Source organism: Lissotriton helveticus, chromosome 3_1 (genome assembly GCF_964261635.1).
Source record: "Lissotriton helveticus chromosome 3_1, aLisHel1.1, whole genome shotgun sequence".
NCBI classification, from domain to species: Eukaryota; Metazoa; Chordata; class Amphibia; order Caudata; family Salamandridae; genus Lissotriton; species Lissotriton helveticus.
The window spans coordinates 285,279,432-285,298,427 of NC_136061.1; the positions used below are offsets into that span (position 1 = coordinate 285,279,432).

At 46.4% G+C, this 18,996-nt stretch overlaps 1 protein-coding gene across 3 annotated transcripts in view; it reads left to right on the top strand.

Moving 5' to 3' along the window:
• The window catches only part of TBX4 (T-box transcription factor 4), a 758,647-nt gene that overhangs the window by 727,141 nt on the left and 12,510 nt on the right, over nucleotides 1-18,996 (top strand). For all 3 annotated transcript variants that reach the window (XM_078679815.1, XM_078679816.1, XM_078679814.1), the window contains exon 6: nucleotides 5,546-5,698. In XM_078679815.1, the coding sequence (XP_078535941.1) occupies nucleotides 5,546-5,698 (153 nt within the window). The remainder of the gene's footprint in view (nucleotides 1-5,545; nucleotides 5,699-18,996) is intronic.

The following is an 18,996-nucleotide window of genomic DNA, read 5'->3' on the forward strand; positions in this document are numbered from 1 at the left end:
CCACTGCAGGCTACACTACTCGACTGCATCACTCTAATCTGTACCACTCCACTCTATGCCAGTGCACTCTATGCCACTCTAATCTACTCTGCACTTTACGCCACTCTACCACTTCACTCTTCTCTGAAACAATCTACTCTACGCCACTACTCTGTATAGCACTGCCCTCTACGCCAATTCACTCTACACCACTTAGCTCAAAACTAATGCACTCTATGCCAATCTACTCTGCACCACTGCACTCTACTCCACTATACTCTACAACACTTGACACCACTGCAGTATATGCCATTGTACTCTACTTCACTGTACTGTACGCCACTCTATTCTACTCTGCATTGCTGTACTCTACAACACTTTACGCCACTGCACTTTGTGATTGTACTTTATGTAATTGTATTGTCCACCACTCTATTCTACTCTGCATCGCTATACTCTACGCCACTGCTCTCTATGCCCATCTATTCTGCACTACTCTATACCCCTGCACTCCACACCAATGCACTCTACGCCACTCTACTAGACCCCACTGCACTCTATGACAGTCTACTCTGCAACACTGCACTCTGTGCCACCCTACTCTGAAATCATCTACTCTACACCACGCTACTCCACTCTATGCCTCTCTGCTCTGCATCACTCTACTGTATGCCACTACTCTATGGCTCTGCAATTTACCCTGCACTTCGTCCCTCTACGCCACTTCAATCTACTCTGAAACAATCTACTCTATGCCACTGCACCCTATGCCATTATATGCCACTGCACTCCGCTACTCTACGACACTCTACTCTGTCCCACTCTACTCAATGCTACTGCGCTCTATGCCAACTACTCTATGCCTATTTCTCCTCTAAAATCCTCACAGCTGAGAATCGGCCGATGGAAATCTTCTCGATAGTCCATAGTTTGGCCTTCTCTGACAGGACATCTCTCAAGCCCTCCCCCTCCCAGGACCTTTGTCATTCCCTAAATAATTTTTTTATTGAGAAGATTGCAACTATTAAAGCCAACATTCCTTTACCTTCCCCGACTTTTGTTGACCCTCAAAGTCCACCACCTAAGGGACAACTCGATGCCCTTCCCCTCCTTACTAAAGAATCTTTGACCTCGATTATTCCCTTGGTCAAATCTGGGTCCCCATTGGATGTTTGCCCCGCGCACATTCTTCGTCATATTTACACAACCTGTCCAGACCCCCCCCCCCTTCACTTCCTTAACAGTTCTCTTTCCCAGGGAGTCGTACCCAACTCACTGAAGACACCTGTCATTATCCCCATTTTAAAGAAGCCTGGCTCAGACCCCTCGGTCCCTGCCAATTATCGCCCCATCTCTCTCCTACCATTCCTGGCTAAGGTGCTCGAACGCCATGTCACCAAGTTTTTGAGCACCTTTGTTGAGGAACATGGGGCTTTGGCTTCCCGCTAGGCCGGCTTCCGCCCCGCACACTCTACGGAGTCCGTAGTTCTCTCGGTCCTCGACAACCTCAGGGAGGGAATGGATACCAACCAGGCCCAGGCCTTGGTTCTCCTCGATCTCTCAGCCGCCTTTGACACGGTTGACCATACCATCTTACTCTCCCGTGTCGGGGCGGCGGGGATCGGGGGCACCGCTCTGCTATGGTTGTCCTCCTTCCTGAGGGACCGCACCCAGGCTGTTCGCCTGGGTGATTTTTCCGCGGACTTCCGGAAAGTCCAGTGCGGGGTCCCCCAAGGCTCTTCCCTCTCACCTCTTTTGTTTAACATCTATATCGCCCCCCTTATTTTTTCGTTACAGCAAATGGAGGTCAACGTGTACAATTATGCGGATGACCTCCAACTTGTTTTCAATCTGTCTTCTTCCTCTGTTTCCATTTCAAACTTTCAGTCTATTATGATTTTTATCCGGGACTGGATGAGTTGCAACCACCTGAAGCTCAACCCGGATAAAACTGAGTTGGTGTTGACGGGTGGTTGCTCCAGTCCCTGGTCTTCTCTTTTCTGGCCCCCTTCCCTAGGCTCTCCCCCGGCCCCTTCTACCTCGGTTAAAGCTCTAGGTATTAAACTTAACACCCAGCTTACTCTCCACTCCCAGGTTAGTTCTGTGGTTTCCTCTTCCTTTTTGTCACTACGCACCATCCGCAAGGTATCTCGTTTTTTTTCTTTCGATGCCTTGAAACTGATCATCTTGGCGATGGTCATTTCCCGCCTGGATTACGGTAACGCCCTGTATGCAGGTATTCCTGCATACTGTCTAAAGCGCTTACAGCTGATCCAGAACCAGGCGGCACGGCTGGTGTTCAATCTCCCAAAATCTCACCACGTTACACCCCTTCTCAAATCCCTGCACTGGCTCCCTATCCGTGAACGCGTCCAGTTTAAGCTCGCTTCCATCACCTTTCAAGCTCGACTGGGCGCGGCTCCGGCCTTTATTACATCGGAGATCGTTCCCTATGTTCCTACTAGGGATCTACGGTCATCCACACAATCCTTGTTATCAGTCTCCCGTTTTCGGAGGAAGAAATGGGGAGGATCAAAGTTTGCGACCCTTGCCCCAGTCATGTGGAATTCCCTGCCTCTAGAGCTTAGATCTCTGACTCATTACCCTCAATTCCGTAAGAAACTTAAAGCCCATCTATTCGCTCAATCTTTTAACTAGGTTGGCCTTTGTTCTGTTCCTTTTCTTTTTTAGTTATTTTCTGTCTTCCCCCTCAGGGATTTGTTTGTTGCAGCGCCATGAAACCGCTGGTGAAAGTGCGCTTTTATAAATATTTTAAACTTAAACTCAAACTCTGCACCACTGCACTCTCTCTACACCTCTATACTGTACTCTGCAACACCCTATGCCACTGCACACTATGCCACTCTACACCATTGTGCTTTACATCAGTGAACTCTACGCTGCTCTATTCTACTCTGTACCACTGTAATCTATGCCCCTGCTCTCTGTACCACTATACTCTACACCACTCTATTCTGCACCACCCTACTCCATGCCACTGCACTCTATGCCACTACACTCCATGCCACTGCACTCTATACCACTATACTCTGCATCACTACACACCACTCTAATGTATTCTGCACCACTGCACTCTACACCACTCTACTCTATGCCACTGTACTCCATGCCAACGTATGCTACACCTCTGCACTACTCCACTCTGAGCCACTTCACAACTCTGAAACAATCTACTTTACGCCACTGCAGTCTACTCTGCCCCACTCCACTCTACGCCACTGCACTGAATGCCACTCTACTTTATGTCAATGCACTCCACCCCAATGCACTCTATGCTACTTTACTCAAAACCAGTGCATTCTATGCCAGTCTACTTTAAAACCACTGTACTTTATGCCACTTCACTCCAGGCCACTCTACGACAGTGCACTACTGTACGCCACTCCACTCTATGATACTCCACTTTGACACTCTACTCCACCACATGCCACTCCACTCTACAACACTCTACAACACTACTCCACTTTATGACGCTCTATACAGCTCCCTCTTTGCCACTCCATGCTACTTTACTCCATTCTATTCTATGACACAGTACTCCACTCTACTGCACTCCATTACTCCACTCTACCTGACTGGACTCCACTTTATGCCACTCATCTCTATGACACTCTATGCCACTCCACTCTACTCTGTGCCATTCCACTCTACAACACTCGACTCCACTCCATGCCATTTCACTCTCCTGCACTACGACAATCCATGCCACTTCACTTTACGACAACCTACTCTATGCCACCCTACTCCACTGTGAACACCCTCAACACCACTCCATGACACTATGTCACTCCACTTTTTGACACTCTACTCCACTCTACACCCTTCCACTCTACCCCCTCCACAACACTCCATAACACTCTCTCTACTTCACTCTAGGACACTCCACTCCACACCACTCTCCTTTACGCCATTAACCTTTAGCCATGCTGAACAGCAGCCACGCTGGTGTACAACATGGCTAAAGCATATCGGCAAAGTATAGGCCAGACCTTTAGTTCTTGTAGGCATTCAAAGCTTGCCCTGAATAAGTGCTGACCCGCGAGTGCCGCCAGTGATTGCCAACAATCACACTTAACTCTGGACGTTACTCTTTTTGGGGACCCCAGTACAGTTGTTTATGTACCTTTCTCAACCGCATCTTTTTAGAAAAACAAAACTGAAACAAGCCCAAAATGTTTTTCAAGGCATGCAACAAAATATACAGAGAATCACTGGACGAAACATCTCATACACTGTATTATGAGGGGAAACAATACATTTTGTACTGGAATGTATTACTCCTAGTAGATTGTGTTTTTAATCAAAATTGCTCTCACTAGAAACCTTCACTCCAGAAAAAAACTAGCATTTGGCAAAGTCAATTGGTCTTGCCCATGCAAGCTATTGCCTTTGCCAATGTTTTTAGCCATGTTGCAAAGCAGCACAGCTGAAAGGTTTTTAAAAAGTGCTGGCCGCGTCAGAGCATTTTTAATTTGTATTGTATGTCAGGTGGAGGGACTCACACCCGCTCTATCGCCAGCAACAGAAAAAAAATCTTTTAAATCTGCAATACGCAGAAAATGCAGTAGCTGCAAAATCGGATTATTCACGTAGTCCTGTTCTTATTATACACTCACTCGCTCTTTCCACATTTTCTCACCTCACTGTCCTCTCTTCGTGTCTTTCCTCTCACTCTCTCATTGACAAGGAATAGAGGGTAGACTTTTTTGCTATGTGGTCCCACATCACACATGTAACACCTAAAGCTAATCCGGACTGTGTGCCAGCAGCGTACTGAGACGTTCGGGTCCCTGAGTTGGTGGACTGATCCATTCTTCCCTAGCCGAAGAAACATAGATACCTTAACGCAATTTAAAGGAAAGGTGTGCAGTACAAATAATATAAATTAAAAGACATCTTCCAGTTCCACCTGAAAAGATGAAACTACAAGCCCCAGAATGCAAAGTCCCTTTGCCTAAAGTACCAGTACTGGTTGATGGGATCACAGGGCAATGAGCACTTAGCAGCTTGGACTATTTCACTTCTGAAGAGGGGATAATGGAGACACGGGCGCTCGTGAGCCATGAAACCAGAATGCAAAGTAAAAAAAAAAAAGACTATATGAAATGCTCTTAGACGAGACAACCAAGCTACATATCTATCACCATAGCGGTCCCACTAAAGTACCTCAACAATGACACTGCCGGCTCCACGATGAGTGACAGATTAACCTGAATCAATCTGCGCTTGGCCCCTGCTCCACAGTAATGATAGTAATTGTGTTTGTTTCTCTTGCACTGGCCCATTAAGGAGGCTGTAAGAAGAGTGGCCTATATCCAACACATGGTAAAACAGTGGGCGGGCTCTAAGCCCTTTTTGGATACAACAGTATCTCGCAAGCGAGGTATATGATCTAGCCCATGCACTCGCAGGCTAGGCCCTAACAATCCACATCTGGTTTCAGATACAGATGAAGGAGCTGCTGTTTCTATTTTGCTCTATCACTGAATTGCAAATGTGATGCAAATAATATTTTTTAAAGCTACATTTTTTTCCTTTTTCACAGATCATTCTAAATTCGATGCACAAATACCAGCCCCGACTCCACATCGTCAAAGCAGATGAAAACAATGCTTTTGGCTCTAAAAACACTGCCTTCTGTACACATGTGTTTCCAGAAACTTCCTTCATCTCTGTGACGTCCTATCAGAACCATAAGGTAAAGCTACTTTCATAGCAGTCAACCTAGTTGGATGAATGTAGATATTTTTATAGTTACTTGGCAGTACATGAGCACTACAATCTATTTTTAATAAGACATAAATGCAAATACAGCTAGGTTGTACAGAATCTATACTAGTGACTTAACCTACTGCCACCTGTCCACGCGGGAATGGGATTGCAACACAGCAGGGCTTGACAGAGGGACGTGTCTGTGCAGAAGACCAGAGGGATGGATATTCAAAGGGCTGTGAAGAGTAAGCATTTTTTGCATTTGTGCGGAGGAAATGTTGGAAATATTGCCATTCTTACCATGATGAAGAAATAATACGTTATGCATTTTTTGTGACATATTGTTTATGTAGAGCAATTTTCAAAAGAATACTAATATTCTGTATAATATATATATACTTATCTGTTTTAATGATATTCGTGGAAAAATGATAAATGGAAGGGCTCTGTTTTTTAAAGATTTTTGTGAGGCTATAATACTGACCTATTTAAAGTTATTGTTGAATGACATAAAGAATATGTTTTAATTGTGATGATTCTTAGAGGAGCTCGACAAAGATAACAAAAGGCACTTTACATAGAACCATAGCTGTCCTCCAAACGCTTCCAGAAGCTAGTACATCTTGAGGACCCAGAGCTTGGACCTACCTCATTTGTGGTTTTGAACAGTCATTGTGGACTAAGTTGCTGAAAAGGACCTGGGCTACAATTACTATAAGGGCCCACTATCCCTCTTTATTCCACGGCACGCCTTAAAACAGGTGCTCATTGTGCAGACAGGGAAAGTGCGCCCTATTATGGTGAATGCGCTGCCATCAGAGTAGCCGTAAACTAGCTCTGCCCTGAGCGCATTGCATTCAGGTGAAATACAAAGCAGCAGTTTTACTCGCCTGCACTTTCAAGAGGGATTATAGATCCTCTCTCCCAGCACTGTTGGTTAAATCTCTTGTGGAGGCCTTGAGGTCTACAGTGGCCAGAGTGTTTAACCTGTCCTCACTCTACTTGTGTTATTCCGGCTTCCTCTCCAGAGGGCCATAATAGCTCCAGTATTAAACAAAACACTCCCCTGACCCACCATTTGTAACAACTTAGTGCCCATCAGGACCGTTGTCAAGAATTCTTTAATGGAGTTCTGGGATGAATATATCTTTATTATTGATTGGGAAAAGCAGCCACTCTTGATCATGCGTCTGTTGGTCACAACCTTTAACACCCTGGTCCATATGCTCTTTTTGGTGCATTTTTTTGTTGGTGTCAGAAGCTTCAGATATGAAACCTAAATGGTATTAATCTTTTCTTGAGAGACAAATCCAATGTATCAGTTAAAGTCTTTCCTTTCATCTCTACTAGATATCGACTGTAGGGATCCTCATGGATAACTATAATACGCTTTTTTGTTTCATAACTTCAGTAAGCAACCATTGCAAGGATTCTGTTTGGAAACAGAACAGTGTCTGGGATCACAGGATATCAGGATGTAGGGACTATGACAACATACTACATCAGTACCTATGGGCCCAAATCCGACTAGTTCACAGTGCCCCGCCTGCCCTCCTAACCTTCCCAGAGTAACAGGTGAATTGGCAACCTACAACACAGCACTCTAGTCCCCAAGGGAACCGTGGAAACAGATCATCACCTTTTGCTTCTCACTCATGCATGTCCATAATAAGCAAACAAAACACACAAGGAAAGTTTACAATATTTATTGAAACTATTAAGCTACTATGCTGCAATTAGAAAACATAAACAACTGAGCAAAGTAATGAACATTACAAGCAAACTGTATACAATAAAAAGCCCTGTTACGGCGAATTATATATTTGTCTAAGCCTACCCTCACTACGTGAGCACAGGAATATATCAGTGTTCTCTGGGATTCGAACCGGCCCCCATACCTATTGTTTTGTAGTTAGGTGGTCCGCTCCGTCAGTGTAAACTCTGTTTACGCAAGGCTGGGGCACCCGTTCGATGACCTGTCCTTTGCAAAAATCCTCTTCTCTGTTTTCCAAAAGACAAGTCTCGGTTTATATGATAAAAAGTGCTGTGTTGAAAAACATTGGCTGTGCCAAAACGTTTGGAGATGCTGCTGACCGATCACTGCAAAAACAGGGAACCATAATGTTCAATCTTGTACTAAATGTTCATACTGAATCCCAAGTAAAAGAAGTGAATAATAATAATATGTACAGCACATTTCTAAAATAATATTATAGCACAAAATAAAACGTGTTACGTGTAACTATTCAAAGCAAAAGCGGCCTAAAACATGTAATCTGAAAGAGACTATTAGTTAAGGATTCCTCAACTTAGAATTACCCCCAGGCGTCAGACTGGATCCGATGAATTTTTCTTCAGCAGTACCCCTGCGCGTTGGTAGGTGGCGTTGGTCGACTCCGAGTTCGTCGTTAGCGTCGCGGTCGCCGGAATAACGTTGCAGTATCTACTTAGAAGCCACCCCTGCGCGCTGACATCAGTTCTTTACACGGCATTCCATGCCAGAAGCGTAGAGCTATGCAAGACACTGACCACTGGTGCACAGAACTAGGGCCCTTAAAGGGAGTCCCTTACCCTAGAAGTCAGTTGTGTGCTTTTTACATACAAATCATTGTTTTCTGGTGTCAAAAGTAGGTTGGGTTTATTCCCTAAGAGCCAGGACACTTTGTACTCGGCCTGTAACAGAAAGATTACCTCCAAAATCTTGATTCTCCAGGATAGTTAGACATAGCAGTCGAGGCCTAGCACATAGTAGGTGGTGTGATGATTGAGACTAGAAACAGTATGTGGTATAGTTATATACAGTACAGGCACAATAAGGACAGAAGAGCTATTTTGTACAAAAAGAAAATCAATATTAGGACAATATATATATATATATATATATATATATATATATATATATAATATGTACACACACACAGGGACACATATATATTATGTACACACACAACTTGTATATATATATATCATGTGACCAAAGCCTCTGTGTAGGCCGAAACGTTATGCTGAGGTGGGCCTTCCACGTTATTGAATAAAACCACTGCTCACCTGCACCCTGGGTCTTCCTCTCTTCTTCTGCGCTGTTGGTATCCAGTATAAGGGCTCCTGGTGAGAGAATGTTGAGATCGTGTCTATATATATATATATATATATATATATATATATATATATATATATATATATATATATTTTCCAAACTTGCTTCAGATATGAGGCCGCACACCACTCGCAGGTCGGTTAACGCACCTTTTATTGAGAAACATGCAGCTTTCAAATCCTGTACTTCATCCTTTGGCCTTACGCGTTTCGAAGCATTTTCGCTTCTCATCAGAGGCCACATAACAGGAAACTAATGAATTGGTTTCCTGTTATGTGGCCTCTGATGTTTCTCAATAAAAGGTGCGTTAACCGACCTGCGAGTGTTGTGCGGCCTCATATCTGAAGCAAGTTTGGAAAATGTTACTCACGGCGGCTTCGGCCGTGGAGGGATCGCACTGCCTGGATCGAACAAAGTACCGCAGGAGAGGTAGTGACCCTCTTTTGCAATGGCACGGCAGGCAGAGAATTGAACATGTAGTTTTGAACCCTGGAGCACACTGGAGGGCTATAAATATATCCTGAATGGGCATACAGGAAACAAACCCACCGGAGGGTATCAAATGCTTAATTGGACTACATTTCCCAGTAGACAATGTTATTTGGAGTATGGAGGCACAGCTGGGGCCAATCGCAATTGTAATAAATCACGAGGGAAATGTGGCCGCAATGAATTGGTTTCCTGTTATGTGGCCTCTGATGAGAAGCGAAAATGCTTCGAAACGCGTAAGGCCAAAGGATGAAGTACAGGATTTGAAAGCTGCATGTTTCTCAATAAAAGGTGCGTTAACCGACCTGCGAGTGGTGTGCGGCCTCATATCTGAAGCAAGTTTGGAAAATGTTACTCACGGCGGCTTCGGCCGTGGAGGGATCGCACTGCCTGGATCGAACAAAGGACCGCAGGAGAGGTAGTGACCCTCTTTTGCAATGGCACGGCAGGCAGAGAATTGAACATGTAGTTTTGAACCCTGGAGCACACTGGAGGGCTATAAATATATCCTGAATGGGCATACAGGAAACAAACCCACCGGAGGGTATCAAATGCTTAATTGGACTACATTTCCCAGTAGACAATGTTATTTGGAGTATGGAGGCACATAGGATCATATGCAGTGCATTGTGGGGGCATAAGCTATAGTTATAGCTCAAGTAACTATAACTGCTTAATTTCACTGGTTTTGAGCACCCCAGTACATAGCAAGTGGCAGGCCTGGCGGGACGGGTCCCAGGCCCATGTATTGCTCCACGAGGGGGGCAGCGTGGCCTCCCTCCAGCATACAACTTAGCCCCAGGGATGTAGTGGTCCACGGGGCATGATGGACCCCCTAAATTAATGTGTTTCAGCATCGGGGCTGCGGGGACGGCACGCAGCCTGCCCAGATTCATTTTATAATTATCCCCAGGGAGGTGGGAGTCCCCGCGGCTGTGTGGAGAGGGCCTACGCTCCCCTGCATTAATTTTAAGTTTAGCGCTGGGGAAGTGGAGGTCCCCGGGACTGAGGGGAGGCCATGTGACCCCCCCACACTTCTAAATAAACATTTATCCCAGGAAGGTAACGGTCCCCGGGGCTGCAGGGGGCTGCAGGGGGCTGCATGGGCCCCACACATTAGTTATAAACATTTGCCCAGAGGAGGTGGCGGTCCCTGGGTTGCGGGGGTGTCATGTGGTCACCCCCTACATACCTAATAACCTCTCGGGAGGTGGCAGTCCCTGGGGCTTTGATAAGCCAGAGGATGGGGGCCCTGTGATCTAAATATATAATCATATTACCTACTGGCCGTTGCCAGTAGGTAGTTATAGTTAGGACTATGTTTCCATTGAAAAAGCATTTTTTCACTTGCCTATATCTGAAAAAACAAAGCTTAAAGAGACATTATAGTTTGATGAAAATGTCAATTAAAAAATTCCATTTCAAAGAAACAAAACAACCTAAATTCACCAGTTATAGTTATCTCAAGTAACTGTAACTCGTGCCCTAAAGTAACTATAACTCGTGCCCCGCCATGCAAAGTGTTGTCATCAATAATGTCATTTCAGATGTTGCATTGATGGTATCAAAGTTGTCAGAGAATATGTAATGAGTAAAGTAATATGAGAGGTAATTAGCAGATTGTTGAGTTAATCCATCAAACAAAGCTGTGCATATCCCACATTAACCATGTTGGATAGAAATCTAAATCCATCTGCCACAGCAGTGGACATTGATGAGATAAAGAAAGATGTGGACAGCTTCCTCTTCGCTTCATCTACCATGCTTACTGGGATGAAGGCCTAGAAAATGGTTTCACATTCAATATTAAAAAAGAAGTGTTTTGTATACAACTCAGTATTGTAGTAGAAAGGTGATGAATGACTATGGAAGCAAGGCAGTCACAGTTTGATTGATTCCTATAAGTAGCACGTCCTCGATCCCTACCCTCCAAAAGTTGACAAAAATCTTGGAGCAATTCAAGCAGCTGCAGAATAAGTAAGCTGAGGCAGATACCAATCTTTCTGCCTTGATTTAATGACTATGAAAGCAATATAGGTGTGATACCATGTTGCTGAAAGAACACTTGATGCTTAGCTCCAACCAACATTCCTTGGAGGGCAAGTGCACACAATAGGCAGAAGGACAAATATTCTAGTGATCCCGCCATGGAGAAGGAGGACAGTCCCCAAGTTTACTCAGTCATTACAAGAGGGTTATTCAAGTGGGAAACATCCTTTACAACGAAACTTTTACAACGCAGGTTTCACAACGAAAACCATTACAACGCATTGCGCTGGGAAGCGCTCTAGGATAGGGAATAGATTTAATTTACTATCCAACACCTTCCCTAGTGTCCACAGGGACTGGAGTTGGAATAGTAAATTAAACTATTCACTATCCAGCACCCCAAAGCGCTATGCGTTGTAAAGGTTTGCGTTGTAAAAACCGCGTTGTAAAAGCATGCGTGGTAAAAGCATGCGTTGTAACGTCATACATCCGATTCAAGTGCTTCAGGTGTCCATTATTGCGATTGTAGATCTGGGTGAACTCTCAGTGCAGTGTCAAAATATAGAAATACTTTCTTTCAAGTTAGCTGAATTCAATCAGTTTGAACAGAAAGGCAACAGGCACTGGTTGGCAATTATTGGCTGGTTCAAGACTTTTCTATAGCACTTGTGTAGCTCTTACTGAGGTCCAAAGGGCTTTCAAGATGGCCAGGTTGGTAGAGACTACTGTACTAAGGCATTGATGGAAGAAAGGTTAGTGAGACTAATTTTAAAAAATGAAAATGAAAATGTATATAAAGAGCGTTACACCTGAGGGTATCTAAGCGCTATGCCCGAAAAACAGAGCTCCTAAGCACAGAAATCCAGAGAGCCTATGATCAGAAAAGCCATGTTTTTAACGATTTCTTGAAAGAGGCAAAGGAGTCAAGTCTAGCGATGTGGGCAGGCAAGGAATTCCATAACTTGGCAGCAGCCCCAGAGATGGACCGACCGCTCCATCTGACTTTCCGGAACCTGAGCATAGAGGCTTTCCTAGCTGAAGAGGATCTGAGTGACCTGCCTGGAATGTACCAGCTGAAGAGGGAGGAGAGATGTTTGGACCCTTTGTGATGGAGAGTGAGGAAGACCAATGTTGTGTGCGTTATAGAGAGTGTGCTTCAGACTTGGAACAGCGGCATGTACGTGCGTCCTTCACATGTTGTACTAAAGACAGGAATGTGAGGATAGGAAAACAAGGAACATATTCAGACCTGTCACGCACTATGTTCTGACAATCAATCAGGTCCTTTGTTTGAGAAAAGCTAGCTCTTTATTTCTTTTTTGAATTCTCGATGCTAATTGATGATTCTTAGCCCCTTGAGGAGTTTATTCCAACGTTACCATGTCTGCACTGAGATAGAGCTTCCACCTACGTTTTTTTTTTATTTTTTATAAGGGGGATAATTAGAGGAAGGGATGTCCTTGACCTAGTTTTCTCCTTTTTTATAAACTGAGTTTTGAACTTTAAAAAATGTGGTCTTATCCCATGGATAGCCTTCTGTTCAATGTAAACAGTTTTGAAGTATATTCTTTTTGCCACAGGTAGCCAGTAAAAAGCTGTGAGTGCTGAGACAGTGTGGTCGTCGGGGCAGTGTGGTCTGATCTATTTAAGTTAAGAATTTGCCTCAACCTGGATTCTTTCTTTCGCACTGCTTAATTTTCTAGAGGGTCCTACGTACAGCCCATTGGCATAGTCTAGGTGGGGTATCACGAAGGCCAGTGATGCCTGTATCCTGTGTGACAGGCCTAGGTAAGAGAACGCATGTCACAGTATTCTCATTGTATAGAACAAGTCTCTTTTCACTTTGTTAATTTGGGATGGAAGTGAGAGGCTTAAGTGTATGATCACACCAAGTTGTTCTTTTACTTCATTCAATGTTGTTGGTGGCTGTGCCAATTATAGAGGTAATAAGGATAGAGTGCTGTGATTTTGCCAGGGTGAGAATTTCAGCTTTTGATGAGTTAAGTTTGAGATGATTCTCTAGTGTTTCATGGGCATTTGGCATTTTACCAAATCCAGAGGTCGGGCCTCCGTAAGGTTAGTAGGAGCAATGTAAGCGGTTACTCTGGGGCATATGCATAGGTATAAGAGTGGCTGTACTGCTGGCTTGACGATTACATCAGGAAATGTACTAATCAAATATTAATGCCCCTGGGGAGATCATGAAGAGGGCTGGACACCATATGTCTAAAGTGGAAAGAGATGCAGGAGTTCCCAGGTTTTGAACTCTATTCTGATCACGCCAGAGGTAGTCAAATACATGATAGAGCGAGGTAGAGGTCCATGGCTTCAGATGTTCACTTAACAGAGAAATCTCTGCAATATTTCTTCAATATGATGCTATAAACATTTCACTGCTTCTTTTAAACTTGAAAAACTACAGATCTCAAGAGAGTTGAAGAAAAAGATATGAGGCAATGTAGAGGGAGAATGAGATGGTGTAAAGTTTCCAACTTAAACAAAAGCATAAGTGCAGTGGAAAGCAATAATGGCCTGATGATGTCTGGCTTGGTTTCCAATGAGTTGCAACCACTGACTTGCAATGTCTTCCTTGAGCCAGCTACAAATTCGAAGACCACCCTAAGCAAGAAGGTTCACCTTTGCATCAGTGCTCGTCATCCAAAAGCTTGAGGTATTGCTTCTCTCATAAAGGGAGGTACCAAGCCGCGTGGAAGCAGGGCATAGGGCCCTTGACGATAGATCGGGTCAGGACCACGAGGCAGCAGGCCACGGGCAGAAGAACTCGCCTACAGTGGATCAGGAGGCCAGAATCCTAGACTGGCTGGCAAGATTAAAAAACAGGAAATGCATATCAGGCAAACAAGTCTATATCAAACCTGAAAGGGCAGAGTGGTGAGAAGCAGTTAGAAGCTTGAGAGCACATTGTTTGAAAGTTATCCTCGCAACTTTGACCAGGAGAGTAACTAATGATTCAGAGAACTCATAAACTCTTAAGATGTCATTCAGAGCAGCCAGCAAATCTAATAAGGCCGAGAAAAGCTCACTCATAAATCTGAAGTGAAAAGTAATTACAGCATATGTATTCTGCGAGACACACAAGGAATGTGACCATAAAATTGCAGCTAAGAGCCTTCCTTGTGGTTGGAATCTGAAAGACAGGCATTTTATTCTCTTACCCTTGGCCCCGCATATGAAATAAACATAGACTAAAGCTTCAAGCTAAGTCATAAAGACACCGCAAGACATATGCCAGGTCTGTATGATCCCATTAGTGACTAATAGAATGGGGAGGGGGAAAGCAGCCAGCCCTGCCCCTCCTCAAGAGGCGTGGCTTCCCGTAATCTAAGGGGGCTAAACTCGGGTCCAGAGGCTTCCGGAGCAGGCAGACATGCACGTGGTTGCCTCATTGTGCCCTGAGAATTCGATGCTTTAAACTAGTCGAGAATGAAAACACCACACGATGCCAGTATCCAAAGCTTCCTGCTAGCCATGTGAGCTTGAGCACAAGCAGAGCACGCGAGTCTGCGCCACGTATCCTACAGATATCACACCAGCCTGGGTATACGGAGCAAACACACGGGTCATGGTCGAAGCTCACTGCAGGGACACATGGAGGGACACAGGGCAGAAACCACTTCTGCCATTCAGAACTTCACCAGTTTCCGCTGTCCTGGAATAGTTTAGAAATGTCTGAAGCGGTGCTAGTGAGAGGGACCTTATGCACAAAGAGTTCTCTGTGAGAAGGGTTGTCTTACTCTAGGTAAAGGAGTAAGTAGTAAGAGCAACATATTCATTGGGGAGGGGGGCAGTGACCTGGTCAGTGGTGCCGGTTTACAAAAGCATTTAGCGGAGTGGAGCGGAGTCCTCTATTCCATACTCACGCATGCCTGTGTGAAGGGGCTTCGGAATGTCTGACTCCCAATGACTAACGGATCAAAGAGGCCGCAGTCCTTTCTGTGTATCCTAATAGTATATGATGATTATTTGCTGAATATTCCCTTCTTATATGGTTTGGGCCTATTCACAAAGGCAGGTAAGGAGGGTACTTATAACAGTACTTCAGGAGCACTACTCCATGCACTCCTTAATCCCTTTGGGACTAGGACTAGGGGCCTTATTTATGAAGGCCTTGCGCCGCCGGTGCGCCACTTTTAAAATGGGAAAAAGTGACGCACCGGCGGCGCAAGGCCTTCATAAATAAAGGCCCTAGGGGCAGATTTACAAGCCTCTTGCGCCACTTTTGCGTCATTTTTAACATGGGAAAAGTGACGCAAAAGTGGCGCAAGGGGCTTGTAAATCAGCCCCCTAGTCTTTAGGATTTCTTACCATTAACCAATTAACAACTGTTAATTGCATGGCAAATAATAGTTCCGTTTCAAGAAGGACGTGCCCCTTATCACAGCCTCTAGGTGCCTTCTACTGTGGCTTTGGATGAAATATATTACTAGCTGAACTCAGGAATTTACTGAAATGTCCTAACTTATAATCAGCTACGTGCATGTGCGGCATTGGATGCCTAACGTGCTTGTTTGCTTTATCACGGTTGCTAAAAGGCTACATACCGATCGCGAAAGCTCAATGAAAAGGTCACCAGGTGTTCGGCAAGAGAGACCATTCATTTATTTATAATGAATGGTTTCTGTAAAATAGAACTTAAAAATGTTTTCATGGCTTAAATATCCGCTTGGATGTCCGAGTAAGTTTATCGCTTGCCACAGACATTCAGAGATCTGGAGGTCACAGGTTTAAATCCCAGCAAAGCACATTAAACATTCTATCCTCCCCTGCCTGCCAAAATCTGTGTAATAGCAAAATCTGTTATTTACAGTGCTTAGAGATGGCACAATCGTGGTATGAACCATTAAAAAATACGAGATTGCTATTTGATATAGGGCTTGAAAGTCTGGGTGATGTATTAGTTCAACTATATTCTGCTCTAGCTAATAGAAGACCATTTATTTCTCTCCGACACATGGAAAACGTTTTTAAAACAAGCATTGGCAAAGCCACAGGGTCTTGTTTTGAAATGTCCGAGCTATTCGCTTTGCTATGCTCGTTGGCAGTGGCATGGCAACTCATGTGCAAATACGCATGCACATGCCTGGCCAGTAATCTTGAAATGTGTTTCATATTAAAGTGCGGAAAAGGACAGGGAGATTGAGTGGGGAGGGGTGAAAATAGAGCATTCAGGGAGAAGTGAGGAGTTAGAGAAAAATGGGAGAGAATTTCAGGAAAGGCATGCAGTCCCAGGGAGAGCTCAAAAGAAAAGAAACATATATTCTCTTTAAGCATGCAGTAGAAAGATAAAAATCATCCAGTCATAATCAATCAATCAATCAATCATGCCATTTGTATAGCACACTACTCACCCGGGAGGGTCTCAAGGCGCTTGGGGGGAGGGGTATGCTACTGCTCGAACAGCCAGGTCTTGAGTTGTTTCCTGAAGGCGAGATGGTCCTGGGTCAGCCGAAGGTGGATGGGGAGGGAGTTCCAAGTCTTGGCAGCCAGGTAAGAGAAGGATCTTCCTCCGGCGGTGGCTCTTCGGATGCGTGGTACGGCTGCGAGGGCGAGGCTGGTGGACCGTAGCTGGCGGGTGGGCGTGTAGAAGGTCAGGCGGTCGTTGAGGTATTTGGGGCCCAGGTCGTGGAGAGACTTGTGTGCATGGGTGAGGAGCCGGAACGTGATCCTCTTGTCGACGGGGAGCCAGTGCAGGTTCCTCAGGTGGCTGGAGATGTGGCTGCGTCGGGGGACATCCAGGATGAGTCGGGCGGAGGCGTTCTGGATGCGCTGGAGTCTTTTCTGTAGCTTGGCTGTGGTTCCGGCGTAGTGGGCGTTTCCGTAGTCCAGTCGGCTGGTGACGAGTGCCTGGGTGACAGTCTTCCTGGTCTCAGTCGGGATCCAGCGGAAGATCTTGCGAAGCATACGCAGGGTGTTGAAGCACGATGAGGAGACGGCGTTGACTTGTCTGGTCATCGAGAGGGAGGGGTCCAGGATGAAGCCCAGGTTGCGTGCGTGGTCGGTTGGCTTGGGTGCGGTGCCCAGGGCTGGGGGCCACCAGGAGTCGTCCCAGGCGGAGGGCGAAGATCCCAGGATGAGGACTTCCGTCTTGTCCGAGTTCAGTTTCAGGCGGCTGTCCTTCATCCACTCGGCGACGTCTTTCATCCCTTCGTGTAGGCAGGCTCTGGCGGTGTCGGGGTCTCTGGTGAGGGAGAGGATCAGCTGGGTGTCGTCGGCGTAAGAGATGATGTTGAGGTTGTGCTGGTGTGCGATGGCTGCGAGAGGTTTCATGTAGATGTTGAAGAGGGTGGGGCTGAGTGAAGATCCTTGCGGGACGCCGCAGATGACTTCGGTGGCCTCGGAGCGAAACGGGGGGAGGCGGACTCTTTGTGTTCTTCCGGCGAGGAACGAGATGATCCACTCCAGTGCCTTCTCTTGGATACCGATGTTGCTGAGGCGCTGGACTAGGGTGCGGTGGCAGACCGTGTCGAACGCAGCGGAGAGGTCCAGGAGGATGAGGGCCACTGTTTCCCCCTTGTCGAGCAGGGTCCGGATGTCGTCGGTGGCTGCGATGAGGGCGGTCTCGGTGCTGTGGTTGGCTCTGAAGCCGGACTGCGAGGGGTCGAGGGATCCGTTAGTCTCGAGGAAGGCGGTCAGCTGGCTGTTGACGATCTTCTCGATGACTTTAGCAGGAAAAGGGAGGAGCGAGATGGGGCGGACGTTTTTGAGATCGGTGGGGTCCGCTGTAGGTTTTTTCAGGAGGGCGCTGATCTCGGCGTGCTTCCAGCTCTCCGGGAAGGTGGCGGTGTTGAAGGAGGCGTTGATGATGTTCCGGAGTTGGGGTGCGATGGTGGAGTCGGCCTTGTTGAAGACGTGGTGTGGGCAGGGGTCGGTCGGTGATCCGGAGTGGATGGTGTTCATCGTGCGGGCTGTGTCTTCGGTGGTCACAGTGGTCCAGGTGCGAAGGGTGGCGGTGGGGGCCGTTGGTTCGACGGTTGGGTGCGTGGGTGGGGCGCCGAAGCTGTTGTGGATGTCGGCGATCTTGCGGTGGAAGAACGAGGCGAGGGAGTCGCAGAGGTCTTGTGACGGAGTGATGTCGTTGGTGCCGGTGCTGGGGTTGGAGAACTCCTTGACGATAGTGAAGAGCTCTTTGCTGTCGTGGGCGTTGTTGTCCAGTCGTTCCTTCAGGGATTTCTTCTTGGTGGTGCGGATGAGCTGGTAGTGCTTGCGGGTAGCGTGTTTGAGGGCGGTCATGTTGTCGGAGGCTTTCTCGAGGGTGCGGCAGGTCTTCTTGGAGTCCTTGAGGTCGTCGGTGAACCAGGATGCCTTCTTGCTTCTGGGTCTGCTGGAAGGGTTCTTTAGTGGCGCGAGGTCGTCGGCGCAGGCGGTCAGCCACTGTGTGAAGTTGCGGGCTGCTTCGTTGGGGTCCGTTGTGTTGGCGGGTGGGCTCTGGCTGAGGGAGGTGGTGAGCTGGTCTGCGGTGATCTTGCTCCAATTCCTGTGAGGTACCTGTTGCGGGTGGTGGTGGGTCGTGGATCTTTTGAAGCTGAAGTGGACGCAGCTGTGGTCGGTCCAGTGGAGTCCGGTGGCGTGGCTGAAGATGATGTACTTGCTGGAAGAGAAGACGGGATCAAGCGTGTGGCTGGCGTAGTGGGTGGGGGTGTTGACCAGTTGCTTGAGTCCGAGGTTGGCGAGATTTTCCAGCAGGGCGG